This window comes from Genypterus blacodes, unplaced genomic scaffold, assembly GCF_046128005.1.
Source record: "Genypterus blacodes isolate CSIRO-AG114 ecotype Tasmania unplaced genomic scaffold, CSIRO-AGI_Gbla_v1 ptg000055l_1, whole genome shotgun sequence".
Taxonomy (NCBI): Eukaryota; Metazoa; Chordata; class Actinopteri; order Ophidiiformes; family Ophidiidae; genus Genypterus; species Genypterus blacodes.
Window position 1 is genome coordinate 5,660,234 of NW_027466867.1, and position 21,119 is coordinate 5,681,352.

General features: G+C 44.7%; 2 protein-coding genes across 2 annotated transcripts in view; both read left to right on the plus strand.

Moving 5' to 3' along the window:
* The first annotated feature begins 533 nt into the window (after positions 1–533).
* pdk2a (pyruvate dehydrogenase kinase 2a) lies at positions 534–7,009 on the plus strand. The gene is made up of 11 exons (XM_076152094.1): positions 534–752; positions 1,278–1,419; positions 2,698–2,769; positions 2,886–3,070; positions 3,574–3,663; positions 3,804–3,881; positions 4,275–4,351; positions 4,453–4,551; positions 4,908–5,018; positions 5,301–5,414; positions 5,596–7,009. Exons 1-11 carry the CDS (start codon positions 635–637, stop codon positions 5,737–5,739), a joined length of 1,230 nt encoding a protein of 409 aa, XP_076008209.1. The 5' UTR covers positions 534–634; the 3' UTR covers positions 5,740–7,009.
* A 2,731-nt stretch (positions 7,010–9,740) lies between these two features.
* myo1d (myosin 1D) overlaps positions 9,741–21,119 on the plus strand; it is a 48,842-nt gene continuing 37,463 nt past the window's right edge. Inside the window, exons 1-2 of the mRNA XM_076151695.1 lie at positions 9,741–10,265; positions 20,398–20,606. Of these exons, the coding sequence (XP_076007810.1) occupies positions 10,171–10,265; positions 20,398–20,606 (304 nt within the window). The 5' untranslated portion in view covers positions 9,741–10,170. The remainder of the gene's footprint in view (positions 10,266–20,397; positions 20,607–21,119) is intronic.

The following is a 21,119-nucleotide window of genomic DNA, read 5'->3' on the forward strand; positions in this document are numbered from 1 at the left end:
GCAACACAATGGCAACAAAAATCTAATTAAATGTGATTAAACACTAGTGATGATGGACAAAGTTCAAGAAGGTTAGACAAAGAATAACAAAACAACTCTGGCAATCAACAAATTGCATGATCAAGGCAGCTGGTGACATTTGGATGTACTTAAGAGAATGTACAGGAATAAAAGAGAGTTCCCCTCTTTACCCCACAGCTGTAGGGTCTCAAATTTGTTAATTCCTATTAATAATCATTTAAAAAAGGTCAAAATGTGATTTAAAGAATTCAAAAAATTCGGTTACATAGTGTATAATTCATACAGTATATGTGAAGGTTTGTGTGAATATGGTCAGTGAAGCTTTTTCACTGGGCCCTGTAGGAGACGAGAACTTTCCTCAGAAGGAGATTTCTTTGCCTTTACTAAACATGGACGGCACAACCTAACTTGTCCCGCCTATTGGCATTTCCTATTGGCCGGTTCTGAACGTAAATACAGATCCTCACTCCCTATTGGCTGTCCCGCTGCCGTTTCTCCCGCCTCCCCTCACCAATCACACATCGGGTTTGGTAGCTCGGTTGCTGGCTTGTAAATCCCTCCGTCCGAGCGTTGGGGTCTCTAGTAATCGTTTTAAGAAGACACGGCTGCAGCCATGAAGTTCGTCAGATTTATCATGAAAAACGCCGCATTGGCCAGCGTGCCCAAACATATCGAACACTTCTCTAAATTCTCACCTTCGCCTCTGTCTATGAAGCAATTCTTGGACTTCGGTGAGTATCGATCCTTGTCCAGATTGACAGTTTGTGTGTATCTTAGATCCAAACGGGTTGATCTAATCATCCCTAGCATCATCGGTTCAGCTCTAACATGTGTTTCTTTAGTGCACGTTTGTGTTGTTAAGCACGTTTAGTTTCATTAGTATTAGCTCGTGTTGTTTGTTTGTTTGGTGCATGTGCTGGCTAAGCCTACAGTACTTCATACCGCAGAGGATTGCGTCAGAAATGTAGTAAGCTGAGTTTGTGATGGGCCCGATAGAATCTATGCAGACTATTGTAAACAACGGACACATTCTATAAAACACCATGCACACCAATAATAATTCCATAATGTGCTCGTCAGTTATACACGATCATAACATGCGCATTATGCCGGCTGCTGAAGTAAATAAACAGTCGCGATCAACATGCATCACGCATTGAAATCACTGAGAGATATCGCTTCATGACGAGCACACCTATCTAAAATGATTAATATTACACATTATTTGATTTTAATAGTTGTTGTTGTTGTTCCAGGTTCCATAAACGCGTGTGAGAAGACATCCTTCGTGTTTCTGAGGCAGGAGCTCCCTGTGAGGCTCTCAAACATCATGAAAGAAATCAACCTTTTGCCTGACAAACTGCTCACAACTCCATCTGCACAAATGGTCCAGCGCTGGTACGTCCAATGATTTACTTCACAGTGTATAGTTCACAGGCCTACATCGATTGTTTGCCTCTGACATGGAGGTTGTGCTTCCCTCCCATTGCTACTGTCTGTTTGTTTTCTGTTGGATTTGCCACGCATCCAAAGTTTTCATGTAACTTGGACTGTGTTCAGACTGCAGGTATAAGGTATAGGTATGGTATGGATCAGTTAGTTTTTCGGCCTGTGCGACATGGATCTGTTTTTTTTAAAGAACAGCATAACAAGCAAATATCCTCATATCAGATTTGTCCCACTAAACACGTGGTGTTAGATCCAATTCGTGTCCGATTGTGACGATTCATGCGACTGGTATGTCACTCCAACTCACATTCCAAACAAGACAGATTGACAGCGGCAATCCAGCGTTACATTGGTGGAATAGTGAGGTTAGATACCTAATAAGTATTTGGGACGATAATCCAACTTGTAGAATATATGTGAATGCTCTATCTAATAATGTAAACAGACTTAAGAAGTTGAGCTGCGTTATTTTGCCCACGTGTGATGACGTAACAGGAAATCAACAACAACAACTTCTAACACAGTTTGTTAAATGACTTGGATTGGATGGTATAGATATAAACAGACACCTGTTAGTCGGTGCTTTGTTTTGGAGTTACGCGCCGTCAGATTTATAGGCTTTTGTGCGAGTTGTTTACGACTGTGTAGTAAGTGACGTAATGTTATCCTTGTGCGCAGGCGGGTCACCACAGGACTTATCTGATCAGACCGGTATCTCAGGCAGATCACGTAGAAAGATAACAGCCTCACAAAACTTTACTTGTGACAGGTTGAATGGTGCATAAGTGACTGTGAATATTCATCAACACAATCACATTCAATCCCTTGACAACTTGAAGTGAACTTGTTTGTTTACATGATGCAGAATGGATATACGTTATTGATTTTCCCCACTGGGCATAATTGTCATGCTTAGAATTGCAACACACACACACATATAGACATACACATACATACACACTCACACACACTCTTGGCCGAGTTGTATTTCTCCAGACTTGCCCTGTACTGGGGCAGCAGCTCTCAGTGGTGAACTTTACCCTAGTTTTTCATTACACGTCACGTGACCCAGTTTTCAGTCTTTTTGTTTTCAGTTGCGGGGGAATGCGTGGCTTCTAATGCAGGAATTCACCTTGACTAAAGCATCTTTTCCCAGATTTATCACAAACTTTCAGGAGTTAACAGTTTGTGCTCTCAACATACACTATATGTGCATGACTGTTTCAGGTACATCCAGAGTTTAATGGAGATCCTTGAGTTCCTAGACAAGAACCCAGATGACCACAAAGTACTTGAAGAGTAAGTTCCTAACGCCCTATATAAGCTAATATTCATTGTGGACTTCGCCATGTCCCATTATGTGTGAAATCACTAAATTCTGCAAGTTTTTCAACTATATTTCCTTTATTTTGCAGGTTTGTTGATGCCTTAGTTACCATCAGAAACAGGCATAACGACGTGGTGCCGACGATGGCCCAGGGTATCATAGAGTACAAAGAGGCTTTTCCACAGGACCCCATAACCAACCAAAACATCCAGTACTTTCTGGATCGTTTCTACATGAGCCGCATCTCCATCCGTATGCTCATCAACCAGCACTGTGAGTAACAGACACTGCCTGAATCATCTTAGCTCATTAGAATTAAGTGTAAATAGACAGACATATAGACAGATCAAACTGGGATTGATTGCTCACCAGGTCCTTAAATCGAGAATTAAACGTGTAAAATTCAGAAATCATGTTGAGTTCTGTGATTTTTTTATCAGTTGAGGAATTAAAGGTCTTTGCTTGCAACTATATAAGCATTTGATTATTTCCACATTATTCGTCATTAATTTGTGTGCACACTGTCAATCACTTAACACCCACCCAAATTCTGTCAAGAGAGAATCTTTCAAAACATGTCGTGCACTAAGTTTGTTGTCATCATATCCTGAGTGGGTTGTCTGTGGTGGGCTGGGAGCTGTTATTTTCCAACTAATAAGAAAAGTAGAAAGAATAGAATCAACTTGTTAGCACACAGTAGCATTAGGCTCTGAACGTGGTAAGTGATTTATTTTGTACTGTTTTCTGTTCTTATTTCCTCAACATTTTCTCTTCAGCTCTTATTTTCGATGGCAATACAAACCCTGTTCACCCCAACACCATAGGGAGCATCGACCCTCACTGCCAGGTGTCAGATGTAGTCCAGGGTGAGTATGAGTGACATGCTGAACGGAGTGAAAGTGGCCAGATGATTTGTTTTGTGGATCCTTTGAGGTTTGCCTTGTAATTTCTCTGCTTGTTGCATTTGACCCCATTGATGACATTAGTATCCTCCTGTTTTTGTCAGATGCTTACCAAAGTGCCAAGATGCTGTGTGACCAGTATTATCTCCGCTCCCCTGATTTGTTTCTCCAAGAGATGAGCAGTAAGACTCTTTCATTAAATACACATTTCATTATTTTATTCTTAATGCCAACATGCCAATCTTACTTTACTATATATGTTTAAATAAAGAACACATACAAGCCAAGCCTTCTACATGTGTGTGTGTGTGTGTGTGAGTAAATGATGGCTCAGCCAGATGGAGCTGACAGGCTCTAATTGAAGCATTGAAGCTGAAATAATGGCTAAGTGGAACCTACCGACTGGTTTAGACAATATTGACACATGGACTCTTTCCTCTCCACTCTCCCTCAATATAACCAGATTAGGGCAAAATAATTGCCACTGATGGAAAATGGCCACGAGTGTGTGAGGGATAATGAATTTGAAATGAAGTGGTTGAAACGCTCTTTTTTTTTCTTCCCTTCCTGTGCAGGCAAGACGATGAAAGATCCCATCACCATCGTATATGTCCCCTCTCACCTTTATCACATGCTGTTTGAGCTCTTTAAGGTATCACACATCGCCTATTTAATGATTCATACTCATGGATCAATGATCAGTGCAGTTAGCTTTGAAAACGATCTCATTATGTAACATTTTTGTCCTTGCAGAATGCTATGAGGGCCACTATTGAGCGCCACGAATACAGCAACAACCTCCCGCCCATCCAGGTCATGGTGTCTCTTGGAGGAGAGGACATGTCCATTAAGGTGGGTTGCATATTACAGCTGAATAAAAGGGTCAAATTATCAAGTAGAGACTGTTTAGGTAAATATGGTTATGTGTTGTTATGTCGTTATATTGTCGTCACAGAATGAATTGATTCCTGACTAAAGGCCTTTGGGTGTTTCAGTGGGTGTGTTTGTGTCTTGGCTGACGCATTAAAGCCTTGAAATTGCCTGTAGAGCAGAAAGAGAATATGAGTTGTGTTTGTCAGAATGTTAGCTCAGTTGATTGACTAATGAGCTGTCAGGGGAATCAGATCAGATCAGCCAAAGTGGCGATTCAGCGACGGAGTGACGAATATGCCTACGTTAAATCCCTCCTTTTCTGCTCCCGTCTGCAGGTGAGCGACAAGGGCGGCGGCGTACCCTTTCGCAGGATCGAGAACCTCTTCAGCTACATGTACTCCACCGCTCCAACGCCACAGATAGGAGAATACAAAAGGCCTCCCTTGGTAGGTGGAGATAGTATGCAGCAAGTTATATTTTGCAGGTCTTTAATAGCCCATAACAGTGAAGTATTAAAGAATCAAGATGCTGAATTAAGCTTTTATTTTGATCTAAATCTTGGCGTCTCGTATTGTCAGAATGACTCGACTAAACGACACCAAGCCAACGCGACAAATTCCTTGTTCTCGCTATTGAAGAGCACAATTAAATGCAGTGTAACAGAGACTAAGCCTCCCTCTCTCTGTCTCTCTCTCGCTGTCTCTCTCTCTCTCTCCCTCCCCCTGCAGGCTGGCTTTGGCTATGGTTTGCCAATCTCCCGTCTCTATGCCAAATACTTCCAGGGGGACATGCAGCTCTACTCCATGGAGGGTCATGGCACAGACGCCGTCATCTACTTAAAGGTGAGCCAGACACGGTGATCATACACGAGACGGTGCGGCGGCCAGGAGTAGAATTTTCCCCCTCAGACACTTAACTCATTTTTAGAAACGGCACCATGTTGGCCCACAGAAGCTACGTCTCAAAGACAGTAAACACTGACTCACCGCGCTAACATCTCATCTTTGTTCCCTTCCTTCCCAGGCGCTGTCTACAGATTCTATAGAGAGGCTGCCAGTGTACAACAAGACTGTGCTGAAGAATTACAAAGTGAGCCAATCAGCTGATGACTGGTGTGTACCCAGTAAAGAGCCCTTGGACGTGGCTAAGTACAAAATGGCAAAGTGAGGATGTTCTGGTGCTTCAGGCCTACATGAAGCCGCCACGCCTGTCTGTCAGAACATCCATCCTCATATTCCCATGACCTTCATGTGCAGAGACAGATGGGCACCTCACCTGTTACTACTGAGGGGGTTCATCTCCAGGCTAGAGCAGTTTAGTGCCCTCTTACATTTCATTCAGCTTTTTCCACCCTTGCCGGCGTTTTAGATTCCTAATAAGAACAAAGACTGAAAGAAAACCCCCGGAAACAGAGCTTCAGGTTTTTGCTGAGGAGCTGTTACCCCTGCGAGACTTTGGAGAGGCAGCTCCAAAGTCTCGCTGACGCGCGTGTGTGTGTGTGTGTGAGCGGCTGTGCTGCCCAGAGCGGGTCGTCAGATCTGTTGAGCGATAGAATCGGCACCCTGCATGTTTACGGGGTGCGATGGTGTGAAATAGTGTGTTTGTTAGCTGGATTGGTCTTCCCACCAGTATACTGTATGTATAGTATATATATATATACACTTTGCTTACTGTAAAATTGTTACAGGAGATGTCCAAAGAGGGACAGGCGGAGTTAGATTCATTGAAAAGTAAGCAAATTCTATTTTCTGTAGGACTGTACATGCAGGGAATGTCACCCCAGCCTTACAGTGACAAGACGCCCAAAGGCTCATTTCAACAAAATACTTGAAGTATTTAAGATAATAATATTAATCATGATGCAAACTGTGTTCAGTTTTGAACATAAATATGTACTGCGACACTTTATATGTTCATTTGAACAAACGTATGGCTTTGCAGTGGTGTGTTCGTTCTAGCTTTGGATATTTCAGCCAGTAAAATGTAATGTAAATGTAATGTTCATCCGGACTGACCAGTGTGAATATAACACGATTCACATTCTTTGCGACTTTGCATTCTATTGTTGGAGGTCTTTAAACCCTCATACATACCAGTATGTCTATCTGATACAGTATTGTTTAGCCTGTCTGAGTATGAAAATGCAGATCCACAGCATTTGGCTGCATTGCTTTGTGTTTTAATGTCTTCAATAGAAGCCCCTGAAGGCACCACGTGTCATGTCTGTGATCCCATCAAGCCAGTCTCAGATCATTTGTCATGAATGCCCTGGGTCCATACAGTATGTGTTGAAAATGAGCAGTTTTCATTTGTTGTTTTTTTCTAATCTGGAGATCATGAGTGAACTGTTATTTTTATAGTTGTGACTTTGTGATTTAAATGATTGTAAATAATGTAAATACAATCAAAGTCATTAAACATCCATATGAATACAAAAGCATTGTGTTGTTTACTGCATATTGTGGGAAGAGGCTCCAGTTGGTAAGTATATGAGTGCAAGACGGGTGTGCTTATGCTGTGGTGATTTATTTTCAGCCTGTGTGGGAAGTAAGAGGAGAGCGTTGAGGAGAGGACCAAGGATTCATGTCGAAACATTTCTACTCCACTGGGGTTTTTTTTCCATCAGTAACTCTGTTCTACTACCCTGATGCAAGCACGTGACCTAGTTTGGGCCTGGTGCCAAGTAAGGCGAGGGTCACGATGGGGAAAACACTCACGTTCTCGGGGTCGCTCGAGGAGAAACCAGATGCAGGCAGCTAAAGGATGAGAGGCTTACGGGAGAGCTAATAATAGCGGGCTTGTGTGGGCTTTTTCTGTCACATATTTGCACTATTTGAAACCCAATTTGTTACTCGATGTTGTCTTGAGCATCACAAGCCGATTGAAAGTCCCTCTGCACCGTCAACATAAAATCATATATATAGAAATATAAAAAGTAACAGTTATTGTAGTTTGCACTCATTTTCCTCCCAAATAAAGTCCGTGTTTCTGTCAAGATCTGGCGAGTGATATCCTAAAGGAAGGACAGATGTCAAGCGAGGCTCATTTTACAGGCGGTCTCATGTTTAAACAGTTCTCAGGTCGATAGCAGCTGGTCCAATCTGGGCCAGCTAACCAGGGTGTTTACTGGTATCGGCAACAAAGTGATGTCAAGCAGTGGAAAGAACCCTGCAGTGCCCTTGTCATTATCTCACTACAAATAACAGGCTGATAAACTCTCCATAGCAACAAGAACAAGTGCCACAGTGCCACCTGCATTGAAGTACATAGTGTATTATCACAATTTTCTTCCATTCTGATTCCTGTCATAAGAAGAAGAAGAATCCCACATTCTTTTTTAAGTACAGACACTGCCTGGTTGTTGCTGCTGGTGAGATTGGATTGCAGTGGTTTGCATACATTAAAGCGCAGTGTGCTGACAGATGTTTCCCACTGCAAGCGGTTATTATTCACACCCAGAAAATGAGAATCAGAATGTTGGACGTAATTTCGAAGTAAGAGAAAAAGAAGTTGTCATTTGTACATGTCAGACTTTTGGATCACACGTCCAGCTCATTAAATCTCACAAATGGTGTTATACTTCCTCAACTCTGTATTCACAAAGCAACTCATCAAAGCAAAATGCAGGCTCTACCCACTTTAGTCTCATGTTTATTTGCATTTTGGCCAACAAGCAAATTGTGTTTACAGTTTGGTGACGTCTGTGTATCTAAGGGCCACGTCAATGGTATTATGTGTCGTCTCCCTGCAGCTTTCTCATTATGCATTGTGCTATAGCAGCAGAGGATTATAACCAGAAACTAAACTAGAAATAGAGCACATACCTCCACCAGATTAGTCTTGCTTTAATACTAGTAGTAAATAGGCCATTGGTCTAGAACTGTCTTAACTATTAAAGATCTCTTTGCTACAAATAAAAACCCTGTAACTTCCCTATTGTCAGTGATTGATTCCTCATAATGGTGACACATCCCTTGTAAGCAAAAGAGCTTTTAAAAACTGTATAAATAAATGATATGTATTTATTTCTTCAGTCTTGTGAAAATATTGCATTTAATTACAACTTGCATTTCTTTCCTAATATGTCATGGGGGTGATAGTTTAAATATTCCTAGACATTTGGATATTAATTGTATATTTATGCTTAGTCAAGATATGAATAATAACATTTGATTATACGATGAATAACTGAGACTTATGTATAAATACCATCTTACATAACCATTGTATAACTGTTGTTATCCCCAGATGGTTGTCTTAGCTGCAGCCGTGATTGCAACATTGTCATCTTGTGCACTTGGCTGTTCAGGGAACACGAATTCCGTGAGTGAGAGCTTTCATACCAAACAGCTTGAAGGCAAGAACTAAATTGAATTCATTTGAAAGGAATTCTTGTTTTCCCAGTTGTTGTTCTAGCTCTGGGGAATATAAATGTGCTGATCTTTTGTCACACTTAATTTAAAAAGTGAATAGAACATTACATCATGTCAGTCAAAAGCCCTTACAGAAGTCCTATGTTACTTCTGTTAATTGGAGCTTAGTTTGGGAAAATACAATAAATAAATAAATAAAACAAGACGTGTGGATCATTTGTAGTTCAATTACGATTAAAGGAAGTGTGTGCTTTGGCGAGGGAGCATTTACTTCTATCGTACACAAGAGGGCGCACTACGCTCAGTATTGTAGCTGGTTGACGTTGGTTCCTGGTATCCAGTAGCAGTTTCCACACACACACAGGAGCGTTCTGCTAGTATCAAACAGCAGACATGAGTGATGGTCGAGGACTAATCAAAAGGCGATGACGTCCACTTACTACTATGACTGGACATCCCCACATCTTCTCCATTATTCTACGGTTTTATCCTGATCCTATGGAGGAACTATCCATATGAAGCTTCATTTTGCCTTATATGGTCACAGAGGGCACCGTAAAAGCGACGGTTTCCCTCCGACTGGTTTACAACTTAAGAGTGTGACCCGTCATCACTGAAATATGCATCAGAACCAGCGGAGCGGTGGTCGTGAGAGATGTTTCTAATACTTTTCCAGTTACACACACACACACACACACTCACAGGGCCGATGTTTGAGCGACACCTCCATAAGGGGGCGGGGCTTGGAGGAGACGGCGGGAATCCTATTGGTCGGCGGTGGGAGTGGACGACAGGAGAGGAACGGGAGGAAAGCGGCGTCGTGACCGGAGGGTTGGCCCGTGATGTAACGGGACGGGACGGGACGACGAGAACTCGGCGTGAAGCAGCTTCCACTTTGTATGGACATGAAGACAACTCGGGATAGTTTGTTGTTACTGCTCACAGAAACGGAAACAGCGCTCACTACGTAAAACCAGACTTATTATTATTATTTTTTTACATTTATTTATTTTTATTACCTGTTTGTCGACTTTAATTCAACATGTGTCACCGGACATTTGAAATGTTCGCCGCTGATGCGTGAATCAAAAATGCGAACGAACCACACAGCTGTCCACTAATTAGGAGGCAGCTCGCCATTGTTCACCTGGCTGGCTGCAGTCAAAGCGGATCAGAGCCCCAAGTTGTTAAAATATTCCCGTCGAGACGCAGAGTGGAGGAAGTGATGGCAGAACACGAGAGTTTGGAGTTCGGAAAGGCCGATTTTGTGCTTTTGGACAACGTCTCTTTGGAGGAATTCATGGCGAACCTGAAACTCAGGTAAGCATACACCGCGGCGGTCATTCACCTTTTGCGGATTCCAGCTAACTGAATCATGTTTAAACTCTGGAATACTAATCAAGCAACACCTTAACAACATTATCAGCTTAGGGAGTGTTCAATCTGTCATTCAATGCGCTTCAACAGGTGCCAAAACCCGGTCAGACTAATTGTGATCGCTGGGTTAGAGTGTCCACAGCTGTATTCTTCCTTACTGGCCCCACAAATGAATGAACAGAACTTGACATGCTGCTAAACTGAAGTCCATTTAGTTGCCTTTACCTGTTACTCGAGTCCCACGTATGTGATTAAACATAAGAGACAACATATGGGATTTTGTTTGTGGACACTGGGCACATTCCTGCTGATGTCTTCCTCCCCATCAAACCAGTTAATTCTCTATGAAAGTATGCAGTTTGAGACTCCACCCATATGTGAACAGTGCGGCCATTGACAGCAGTTTTGGAATGGATTTTCTGTTTGCCAGCTGATACAAACCTGTCGGAGTGAACTAAACAGTTTTGCTTGCGCTTGAGTGTAGGACTCAGCCTCCTCATCTTCCTTTCCTCACCTTCACCATCAGTGTGAAGGAGCTGTTAGTGTGCTTCTCTGCAGCTGTGGCTCTGGATGCTCTTGTTAGACGTCGATATTGCTTCAGTGCAAGTACCTAGAAATGGAAAAAGCTCTGCAGTGAGATGTGGAAAGTCTTGTGTCCAGACTGTTGTTTTATCTAAAGGTGTCATTACAGCGCTCAGTTATCGCCCGAGTTCCTGCAATGTCTCTGTGGTCGCTACCCTCAAATTTCAGTTGGCCTTTAACGGCTCCCAGATTGAAGCTATGGATGATGTTAAGGATTTAGGCGTTCATACAGTATCTTGGCTCCAAATGTACATTATAATGACCAATTATGTTTCATTTTCCGTGCTCTGCCAGCTGGGCAATAAGAGAAAACAATCAGTATTTTCCGCCCACACTGTAAGCAAGTGTGCTGCACCCTGGCATTGTCGTAAAGCAGCTCGGTGGTTGCCAAGGTACAGACAAAAGAACGTTGGCATCGCACGGCTTCTGTTCTGCCACGTCTGTCATTGCCAGAATGCATTTTTTCGAATTTGTAGAGCGTTCAGTGCTGGCCTGCACGTATGAATGATGATGCATCGTCGTGAGGGTTTCCTGTACATGGTATAATTGATTTGTGCACAGGTGATTGAAAACTGTGTGTAGCTTCCCTTCCCTTTTTATCCTGAAATGGAAAAAGCTTACAGTGTGGTCTCGCTGATACATCTGTCAGCGGATGTCATTGGATACACAAGTACATACTGTGTGTTTGACTGTGGAGCAGCTCTTATTCCCTGTGTTTTCCTAGCCATAACTCTTAACCTAGATAAGCTGTGGCGTGTACAGTAGCTCTGGCAGCCAGGCGAGGGGACCTGAGAGCAACCAGAAGGCAGCAGGCCTCATTTTCCCCCCAACTCTCTCTCCCCCTTTTCCCACTGTTTGTTTTCCCTCCAGCTAGACAGCTCGGTCCGGACATGGCGTGTGCAGATTGTTATTTGAAGAGGGTGTGACCAGCCAGGAGTGCTTCCTCTACTCCTTTCCCCCATTCTGCGCGCCTGTCTACAGCCGACTTAAGTAGGAGTGAGAGTGGGAGTGGAACCACTTGAGGAAAGGATCCAGAGGGCACAAGGCATCTAATAGCATTCCTCTGCCTCAGCATTTAAGAACGAGGGCTGGGTCACATCTGTACGTCTCTCCTGAGTGTATTTTACGCTACGTGTGGGAACTTGGCCTCCGAGTTAAATGCCCTAATGTTCAATTCGTAATCAAGCCTCCCCAGTGGCTGCGTTTTGGAAGAGTGATTTGGAAAAGATGGTTCATTTCCCCTCGGTTTGCCCAGAAATGAGTGTCCAAGTTGACATTTACTTTGTTTGACTTGAGGCTGAACTGTCTGGCTCACTCCAGCGGCGGCCCTCCCAGTCCCTAAATAGAAGCCTGCAGATGCCCTGTCGTTTTTTTGTAGAGATGACTGGTAGGATAAAAGTTCAAGCCCAGTTCCTGCAGGGTCTTGGGAATTTTTGCATGAATCGACAAGCCAGAAGATAAGATGCTTAGAATCATACCTGCCTATGTGGATATCAAGGAGGAACAACAGGAGTTTGACTCACAATGATGGAGAAAAGCTCGGCATTGCCCTTAAAATGGTGAGGACTCCGTGTCTTGCTCAAGAGCACTTCACCAGACGGATGCCATACAGGCGTGAAACCCTACCCCCCGTTACATAAAAATGAAACCCAGGCAAACTAAACCATCCAGGATTCCATTTCAGCAGCACTCAGCAGGCTGTGCTGCGTATACAGTATATCTTTGTTATATCCCACCAGCCTGGCACAGTCTGATTGATGCCAAACGCTTGTCTTTATAAGGCAACATTGTTTGGCCTTGTTCAAAGTCCGGGAAGGAGAAAAAAAAAAAAAGGTTGGCAAACTGCCTTGGCTTTCCAAAATACGTATGAAAGCATTCTTTGGATACCGCATCCAAACGGGTGTGTGCGATTTCCCAGATTAAAAAGATTATAAATACGAAACCGTGCAAATTGTTAGATTACTGCGTGTTTGTTCACGGTGATACCAGAAGGCAGCGGATGAAGTTACCAGAACTGGTTGAAGGAAAAATGTCCCATTGTTGTCTTCATATCAGGTTGAACTAACGTCAAGGGTGGAGTTAACATAAGAAAGAACAGAGCCAAGCCACAAGCTCCCGTAGGTTTGATTGAGTCTGAGCCACTCCGAGTGATTTGACATTTGAACCCGTCTACGGGTCGTTGCAGAGGATTTCGAACAGGAAGACTCCAATAATATGGAGAAGGCCAAAGGAACAGGAAAGCTGGCATTTCCTTTGCTTTCAGTCCTCACATTTCATTGTTTCCTGCAGCTCCTCTGCTCGTTTAGCAGGGAACCTGGTGTGCAGACGGGCGACCTCATACGCTTCATATTCTTTAGTGTCCGTAGCTTCTTAACACATTCTGTTGACACAATTCTAACGCTATTTGCTGGTGTGTCCGGGTAATGATCTTCATATGCGTGTGGTAGAACTGACTCTCTGCTCTTTCCCGTGTGTAAATTGTGATTTATTGCAGAGAGCAAATAGATTGGGAGGAGGTGTGGTGGCAGAATGGAGCAACTGGACTCGATTTCTCCTGCAGAATAAACACACGGGGGTCAAAGTACACTTGTGTCTCAGGTGGAGAAAGCGGGTCAGACTTTGAACTTTATGTCCTGTTAGATACATGGGGCCAGTGTGTGTGTCCTGCTTCTCAGGAACAGCATATCATCCCATCACAGACTGTACTTGTACCATACTTGTGCTAAAGTTAATCATCCTTTGCTCAGGTTTGTTTCCTATATCTCCCATTTCATTCATTCCCCGAGACTACAGCCTGAAGCAAAGCTGAAACGAGGTGATGGCACGCAGCAGCAGCAGTAGTGGTAGCAGCAGACGTCTCTAAAAATATTTAATCCCAAACTGCCTATTAAAGTTTTTCTTGGTGGCGGCCAGTGACTGGTAGAGAAATATTTATAGATGAAAGCAGATAGACGGTTCTGCTGTTTGCTTTGTTCTGTTTTTTCCAGTAGCGCTTCCACCTGCAATGAAGGAGTGAAATGTTAGAATAACAGCCTGAAGGTGTCTGGGGCAGATGATACAGCCACATGTGCCCGTGGAGCTGTTTCACTCCAAACTGGTTCATTTTGTGTCGCAGGTTGCCAAAACTCATGTAAACTCATTTTCTCTGTAAAAGCACCTCAGGGTTAGATTCACAGGCCTGCAGCTTTGCCAGGTTATTCCTTCCTAATCATGAAGGTAAAACCACCACCCCCCCCCCCCCCTCCCTAACATAGTGGAAGTCTTGGAAATGCCTTGTGTGCCCTCCTCTTCTTCTTCTTCTTCTTCTTCCTCTTCTTCTCTCCTGCGATCCAGCAATGAGAAGTCCAGTCTGGCCACAAGAATTTCCATACAACCGTCTGCAATCTGAAACGCATTACCGTCCTTACATAAACACGGGCTGCTGCTGCTGCTTCTTGTGGTACTGCACTTCAAAAAATTCCCAAAATAAGTCTACCAGCTCACACAGATGTCTCATTTGTGGACGGGCCCGTGTCAGGATCAGAGGCAGGCTTAGACAGCGTCCAGACTCATAGATTCTTTGTCCTCTGTCCTAGAACAAACTACTACTACTGGCCACTGCCTTGCTCTTGTCTGTCTCTCTATTTGCGGTCTTGCTCTTACACTCCTTGCACGCTTTGTGTGTGTGTGTGTTGTGATTGCACAATATGATATTTTGCGTTGACTCTGCAGATCTCTGGAGTGAGATGCGGCTGCTGGATTCGTCTCTCGCTGCAGGAAACATTTAAAGAGGTTTTCGATTTCTGTCGTATTCGGTTCAAACTCCGGCGGACTTTCTGGATTTTCCGTCAGGCTGTTGTCGAATATTAGCGGACAGCTCTCATCATTGCCATGGGTGAAGCCTATGTTGGAGCTCTGATGGTGTTCACCTTCTATTAAAGCTGTCTGGCTCATGATTTAACAAGTAACCGCATCCTCTGTCTGCAACATTACCCTCAGACACAGCTTCCCAGAAGGCCTGTTGTCAGACTCACACACACACACATGAGACGCCGTGCATTCATGCGTCGCTCTTATCTATGATCTGAGCCTCGTTTACTGATGTAATGGCTCTACAGCTTTCTCAGGAATCAGTCGGTGTGTGGTTCAGAGGCTGTTTTGCATGTGTGTATTGTGAGGGCGGCTGTGTGTTTGCTTTGTGCGGTTTAGTGTGATGTCACCCTCCTGTCTTCCCTCCCGCGCGTTGTTGTCATTGTCCCGTCCTCCACCTGTTGGAGCCGCGGCCCCGGGGGAACAGCGGGGGGGTGGAACGCCGTGCTCACTTTCACAGCCAGAGCGCCGCATCACTTCACAGCCTCTGTGTGACACGGCACACACACGTTCACTTACAACACGACTCTGCATTATTCACCGTCACCGCTCGCTCACTGCCTTTTTTGGCCTCCTCCAAACAAGCCTTTCCTCTGTTAAATGAATAATCCCCGTTTCATCTCTGCCTGTCCTTTCACCCTCCCACTCATTCTCAGGCGGTTATTCTTCGTCCCTCTGTCTGGTTTTGTACTTATCCCTGCCCTCCTTTTAGCCTCCATAGGAACCATTGTACTTTCCCAAATTAGCATATTGAGTAACGTCTGGCTCTTTTGGACAGACTCACCCTTTTTTTCTCTCCGTCATCCCTTTTCATGGCTGAGCCCCGCTTGCAGTCGTTGCGTCAACCCTCTGCTGGCCAACGTGTATTGGAATCGTAATCTAAGTGAAATTCTGCTTTTCACTCTTACGGTGTTGTGTTTTTTGGGAATCTTTAGGTCACGGTGGCGCTTTCTGTGTGTGAGTGTGTGTGTGTGTCTGTGTGAGTGTAATGGAAGAGGTGTGTCAGATGGCTGTGATCCCAGGCAGGCAAAGAAAGGAGGGTCTTGGTTGAGAAAAATAACAGAGCCACCTGAGCTGAAGCCAGGCTGTTTACACATGGCTCCCATTTCCCCCAAGCATTCAAACCTGCCAGCTCCATGGGAACATCCCGGCGTGTGAATAGGAGGAACACATGCGAGGAGGTTAATGTTGAAGCGCGGCATTACGTACATCCAGCTTTGTGTGTGTGCGGCTTCCAGTATTTCAGCTAAACACACGCAGAGATCTAATCTGCCGGCAAGCCCACCTGACTGTGGGTTTGACGGCAAACAAGGGCATTACCTAAAAACAATGCTGAATTGTTCCTTTAAATTCTGTTGGGGCCTCTTTACCGCCATCGGAAGAGTAAAGGGATCTGACGCAGCATCGATTAAACCACATTAAAGTGTATTGTTGTAGAGCATTACAGGTCTGGAGCGAGTATTGTACGTCCTTAGGTTTTGTTTCGTTCATTCATAGAGGGATATTGCATCATCGGATGGCAGCAAAGGAAGGAACCACATCCATAAATAATTAGATAATAGTGGCTTGAGTCATGCCTGTGTCATCGGGGGAAGAGAGGGTGATGTCATTGTCCGTAAGATCTCAAATTGAAACCTGCTCGAATGCACAATAGAGTATTTTTGGAGCAGTGTGTAATCATGACAGAAGGCCTGTATGAAGTAAGCGTTGCGTAATCTCTCTCTGGTGCGGCTCCAGCTGTGCTCCAGTAGCAGGGGAACTACCTCCTATTTGAGGAGAAGAGATTTGTCTGCGGGCCAGTGGGAGGGTTTGTTATACGTTAACAAGTCTGACGGGTCTGCGTGTGGTATACAGCAGTCTGGGGAGCTGCCGTGTAGCTCCCTTACAAAGCAGCGGAAAATCCCCCTAACGCAGAGCCCAGATGTGTGAGGGACGGGAGGAGAGCAGAGTAACACTTTTGGACTGCGGTCTGGGACTCGGCTCTGATGGGACGCTTCAACGAAAGGGAAAATGTTTTGGTTTTGATGCTAGACGAACTCACTGTAAGATCCCGCCTGTCAGGTTTAATCCCCTCAACCGTGTGTGTGACAGCGGATGGGTCTTTAACCTCCGAGGGGGGCCGTAGATGTAGATGTCAGGAAAAGACATCCCATAATAAGCAACGACACTTCTAGTTTCCACATTGAATCACCCTGATCTGCAGTCAAATCATTGCGTCCACAAACTGCTACTGCAACTACATTTGAGCTGCAAAGGAAGAACAAACTCCTCACGGCCTTAGAGACGATGTGTTCCCGACCCAGTAGCTGTGAGGATCCTGGAACTGTGACGGCAATGAACTGGAGGAGATAAAAGTGGAGCCTGCACAGATTATCTCTCTGCCCTTCATAATGCCTGAGCCCGAAGGTCAAGCGAAGGATGGCGGCGACACGTGCGGGCCTCAGCTCACGGCCCCGTGTCGGACGCACTTAAACAGGAACGGAGACAGTTTGCTCTCGGGTTGCAACATTTTTGAAACTAAAAAGCCTCCAAATCGCCGTCGCCACGTCCCTTTGGTAACATTTGTATGATTCATCCCAGGATTGGGGTCCTCACGTTGTTATCCCAGCCATCTTTTTTGTCTTTTGTCTTTCTCAGTTGCTTGTCTTTCTTCCCGTTCTGGGCGGGGAGGGGACGTTTGGTGAGAAAATGCCATAAATCGCTCGCACCCCTCCCTAGTTAACCAAAAAGGAAGACCCGCCCAAACGAGGCTGGAGACAGCGGTCGGTGCTTTGGCGTTGCTCTGTAATTCACATCTGAGGGGAGTGTGTGTGTCCCATGTGTGAGCGGATGCGTACGTATGCGTTTATGCATCTGTGTGTGTGTGTGTGTGTTTGTGTGTGGGTGTGTGGCTCTGTACCTTGGTAGACAAACGGGTAAAATAGTGATCTGTCATGCATATTTGGCGTGTGTGTGTGCGTGTGTGCGTGTGTGTGTGTGTGTGTGTGTGTGTGTGTGTGTGTGTGTGTGTGTGTGTGTGTGTGTGTGTGTGTGTGTGTGTGTGTGTGTGTGTGTGTGTGTGTGTGTGTGTGTGTGTGTGTGTGTGTGTGTGTGTGTGTGTGTGTGTGTGTGTGTGTGTGTCTTGTGGTTTAGGGTGGAATTTTGAGAATGTCAAGTGATCATCAGTGATCTAACAATTTTTAATTTGTGGTTGCATCTAACCAGCACTCCTCCTCCCCCTCTCACTTGATTTGACATCATACATCCCTCCCTCCCTCCCTCCCTCCCTCTCTCATTTCCTGGCCGCTCCGGGGAGGTGTCCTGTTGGGAGGAGATCAAGGCTGCAGGTCAGGCCACTTTAGACGCGCCCTCAGCTGAACAGACAGAGAGAGCTGGAGAGATAGCACAGGAACATACAGTGGCGGAGATGAAAGATGAGCCGCGCCGTTTATTGCCCACACCTGCAGATCTGTGTGTTCCAGAAAGCCTCCCTCCCCCCTCAGCTTTACTATCAGCCTTAAACTCTGCTTACACATGGTGCTTACACCCATATTTCAAACTTTATTTGACCTGTTTTCTTTCAAAGCTGCTTTCATGTGGTATAAATACTCCACACTGGATCACAGGGATTGATTCCTAATCCTCTTGTTGTGTTTTTGATTGAATTCTCTTCTCTTCTCTTCTCTTCTCTTCTCTTCTCTTCTCTTCTCTTCTCTTCTCCTTGTCATAGTATGATGGTATGAGTATTAAAATCAATGTAGAGGACAAATGTGGCAAATGATTAAACTGTTATTGTCATTATCAGTCATTGTTAATCATCACACACACCAACTGCAAGGGTCCAGTGTAACCTTGAAACCTGGAACCTGCGATAGCAAACCCACCCGTCAGTCCCTGGGTGCCTCATGTTGAATCATCCCATCAGAATCAGCATAATGCCTCAAATATAACTGTGTGGCCTCTGATATAGCTTGTCCCGTTGTGACTCGGGCGCGCTTGACGCGGCGCACTCGGACCATATACACCCCTCCCATCTTGAAAAACATTGTTGACATTTCCCCCAGAAGCCATCTAACATGTGCATTAAGTGGGCAGCTCTCTGTGTCGTCCCATGAAGGGGAGGGAGCGCTCGTCTTGGACAAAGAACGCCGATTGACGTGCGAACAATGGAGCGGGCACACGGCAGCCTCCTGACCGGGGAGGGGAAGGAGGGCACAATGGGCCCCTCTGTGGCACCAGCACAGGGTTAAAGGCCATCATGTCGGGTCAGCAGTGACATAACTGCTCAGAGCAACATGACCAGGCAACCAACCTGTTCCGTGTTCAACCTGCATGAGTATGTGAGGTCATGATATGAAGCTGCGTCGCTGCTTGTCCGTGCTCTCGTGCATCCTCCCGTCATCACACCCACATGCTAATGCTACGTCATTGGAATCACCCGTTCACGAGGATGGCATGTGGTGTGAATAGTCGCACACAAATCTGAAGACACAAGGATGAGCTCATGTGCCGCTATTAACCAGTGGACAAAGTTGTTCTGTCTCTTTCCAGTCCAAACACTCTTGTATTATTTTTAGTTTTGAGTGTTGGTGTGGAGAAATGACCATAAATCAATGTCATCTCTACAGATTAATGGAATACTGCTGTCATGCTTGAATCCCGACTGGGAGATCCTATCAGAGATTAGAGCAGATTAGAAAGGTCAAGGCCCGCATTCACTGTAAGGATCAAGGTTCACAGGCAGCAATGAAGAACGACAAGGACGTCATAATATTTGAATAGTGGACCTAGTTGACCTAGCCTCGTTCTTCACCTTTTCTTTTGAAGGCGCTTGTTTTCATTGCAGGAACGCCAAATGCAAAAAAAAGTATGCAACCTTGTTCAGTGTTTACTTTGTGCTCACGCCTGCAAGTCAGCACTTTAGGAATAACAGCTCAGTATGTCGCCAGCGTTTAAGCAAATATTAGCACTTAATTGAATAAATCTTGACTCCTTCCTGTTTGCATTGTTTTTGGCTGTGGGCATATTGGGTGTGACAATTCCAACGGCCCAATTGCAAATAATTTACGTGGGCTTATTAGAGCTCATTTTTGAATGAGGCAGCAGCAGAGGTTTGGCACTGGTGAAGAAAGGAGCCATTCTTTCAGCAAGGGAAGGACAAACTGGGATCCGTGCTCACTTTGGAGAGGAAGGAAGTCAGGCAGGCAGGCGTCCTGGGGTGGGGGGGGGGGGGAGAGAGAGAGATCCATCAATATCAAAATTCTGAGATTCTAATTTCTAATAGATAAGAGTATTTGAAAGAATTATTTATAGTTTTCTTTCCTAAAAAGACACACGGCAGAGTTACCAAAATGGGAATTATCTCTTATTTAGTGATGATGATAGTGTTTAACTTTTTCTGCATTATGTAAGTAAGCTGATTAATCAGAAGTGTCCACAAAGTTTCTTTTTGCTCTATTTAACTAAATCCTATCATATCATCAAAGGGAACATACTGTATGTTGTCTGCCCTGCACTGAAAACTGTTCTGGACCTGAACATCCTCCTTGTTCTTTGCTAAATCAGAACGTCTCCTAGCTTTTTCTTTTCAACAATTAGTTTTTGCTCCATCAGTCCTGCGTGAAATTGATACTCAACACAAACATGTCATTTGTGCGTCCTCCAGGTTTGAGAAGGGGAGGATCTACACCTACATCGGCGAGGTGGTGGTGTCGGTCAACCCGTACCGCGCCATGAACATCTACGGCCGCGACATCATCGAGCAGTACAAAGGCCGCGAGCTGTACGAGAGGCCGCCACACCTGTTCGCCATCGCTGACGCTGCCTACAAAGCCATGAAGAGAAGGAACAAAGATACTTGCATAGTCATCTCAGGTAACACGGGAAGCCCCCTGCATGGGCCACACACACCAAAGGCCCTAAGACGCTCTACTGTGATATACCGCTATATTTTACCCTTAATAAAGCACAAATCCTGCGACCTGTAACTGTAAGGAGCAGACTTCAGGGGAAACATTGATATAACATCTTCATTTGAAAACCAATGTCACCTCCACTTTTTATAAGACCATAATTCATGTGTGCACAAATTGTTAGGCCAGAATGGAGAAACTACTGCATGTGGTTGATGCAGCACCACTCGGTGGTCAGAGAGGGAACTGATCTGGTCTCTGGACCATGAACACACACACCTGTACAGTCAAATGCAATCCAATTCAGCCCTGCAACAAATTCTACCTCAAAAGACTCTCACGTCCCCTTTTGGTTTATTTGTCGTCTTTCAGTTTTTGAATAGTAATGAGCGTGGAAGCACAGAATCCATCCTTAAATACTTCAACAATCTCATTATAAACTGAGAAGTGTTCAGTTGAGCTTTGGTGTTGTAAT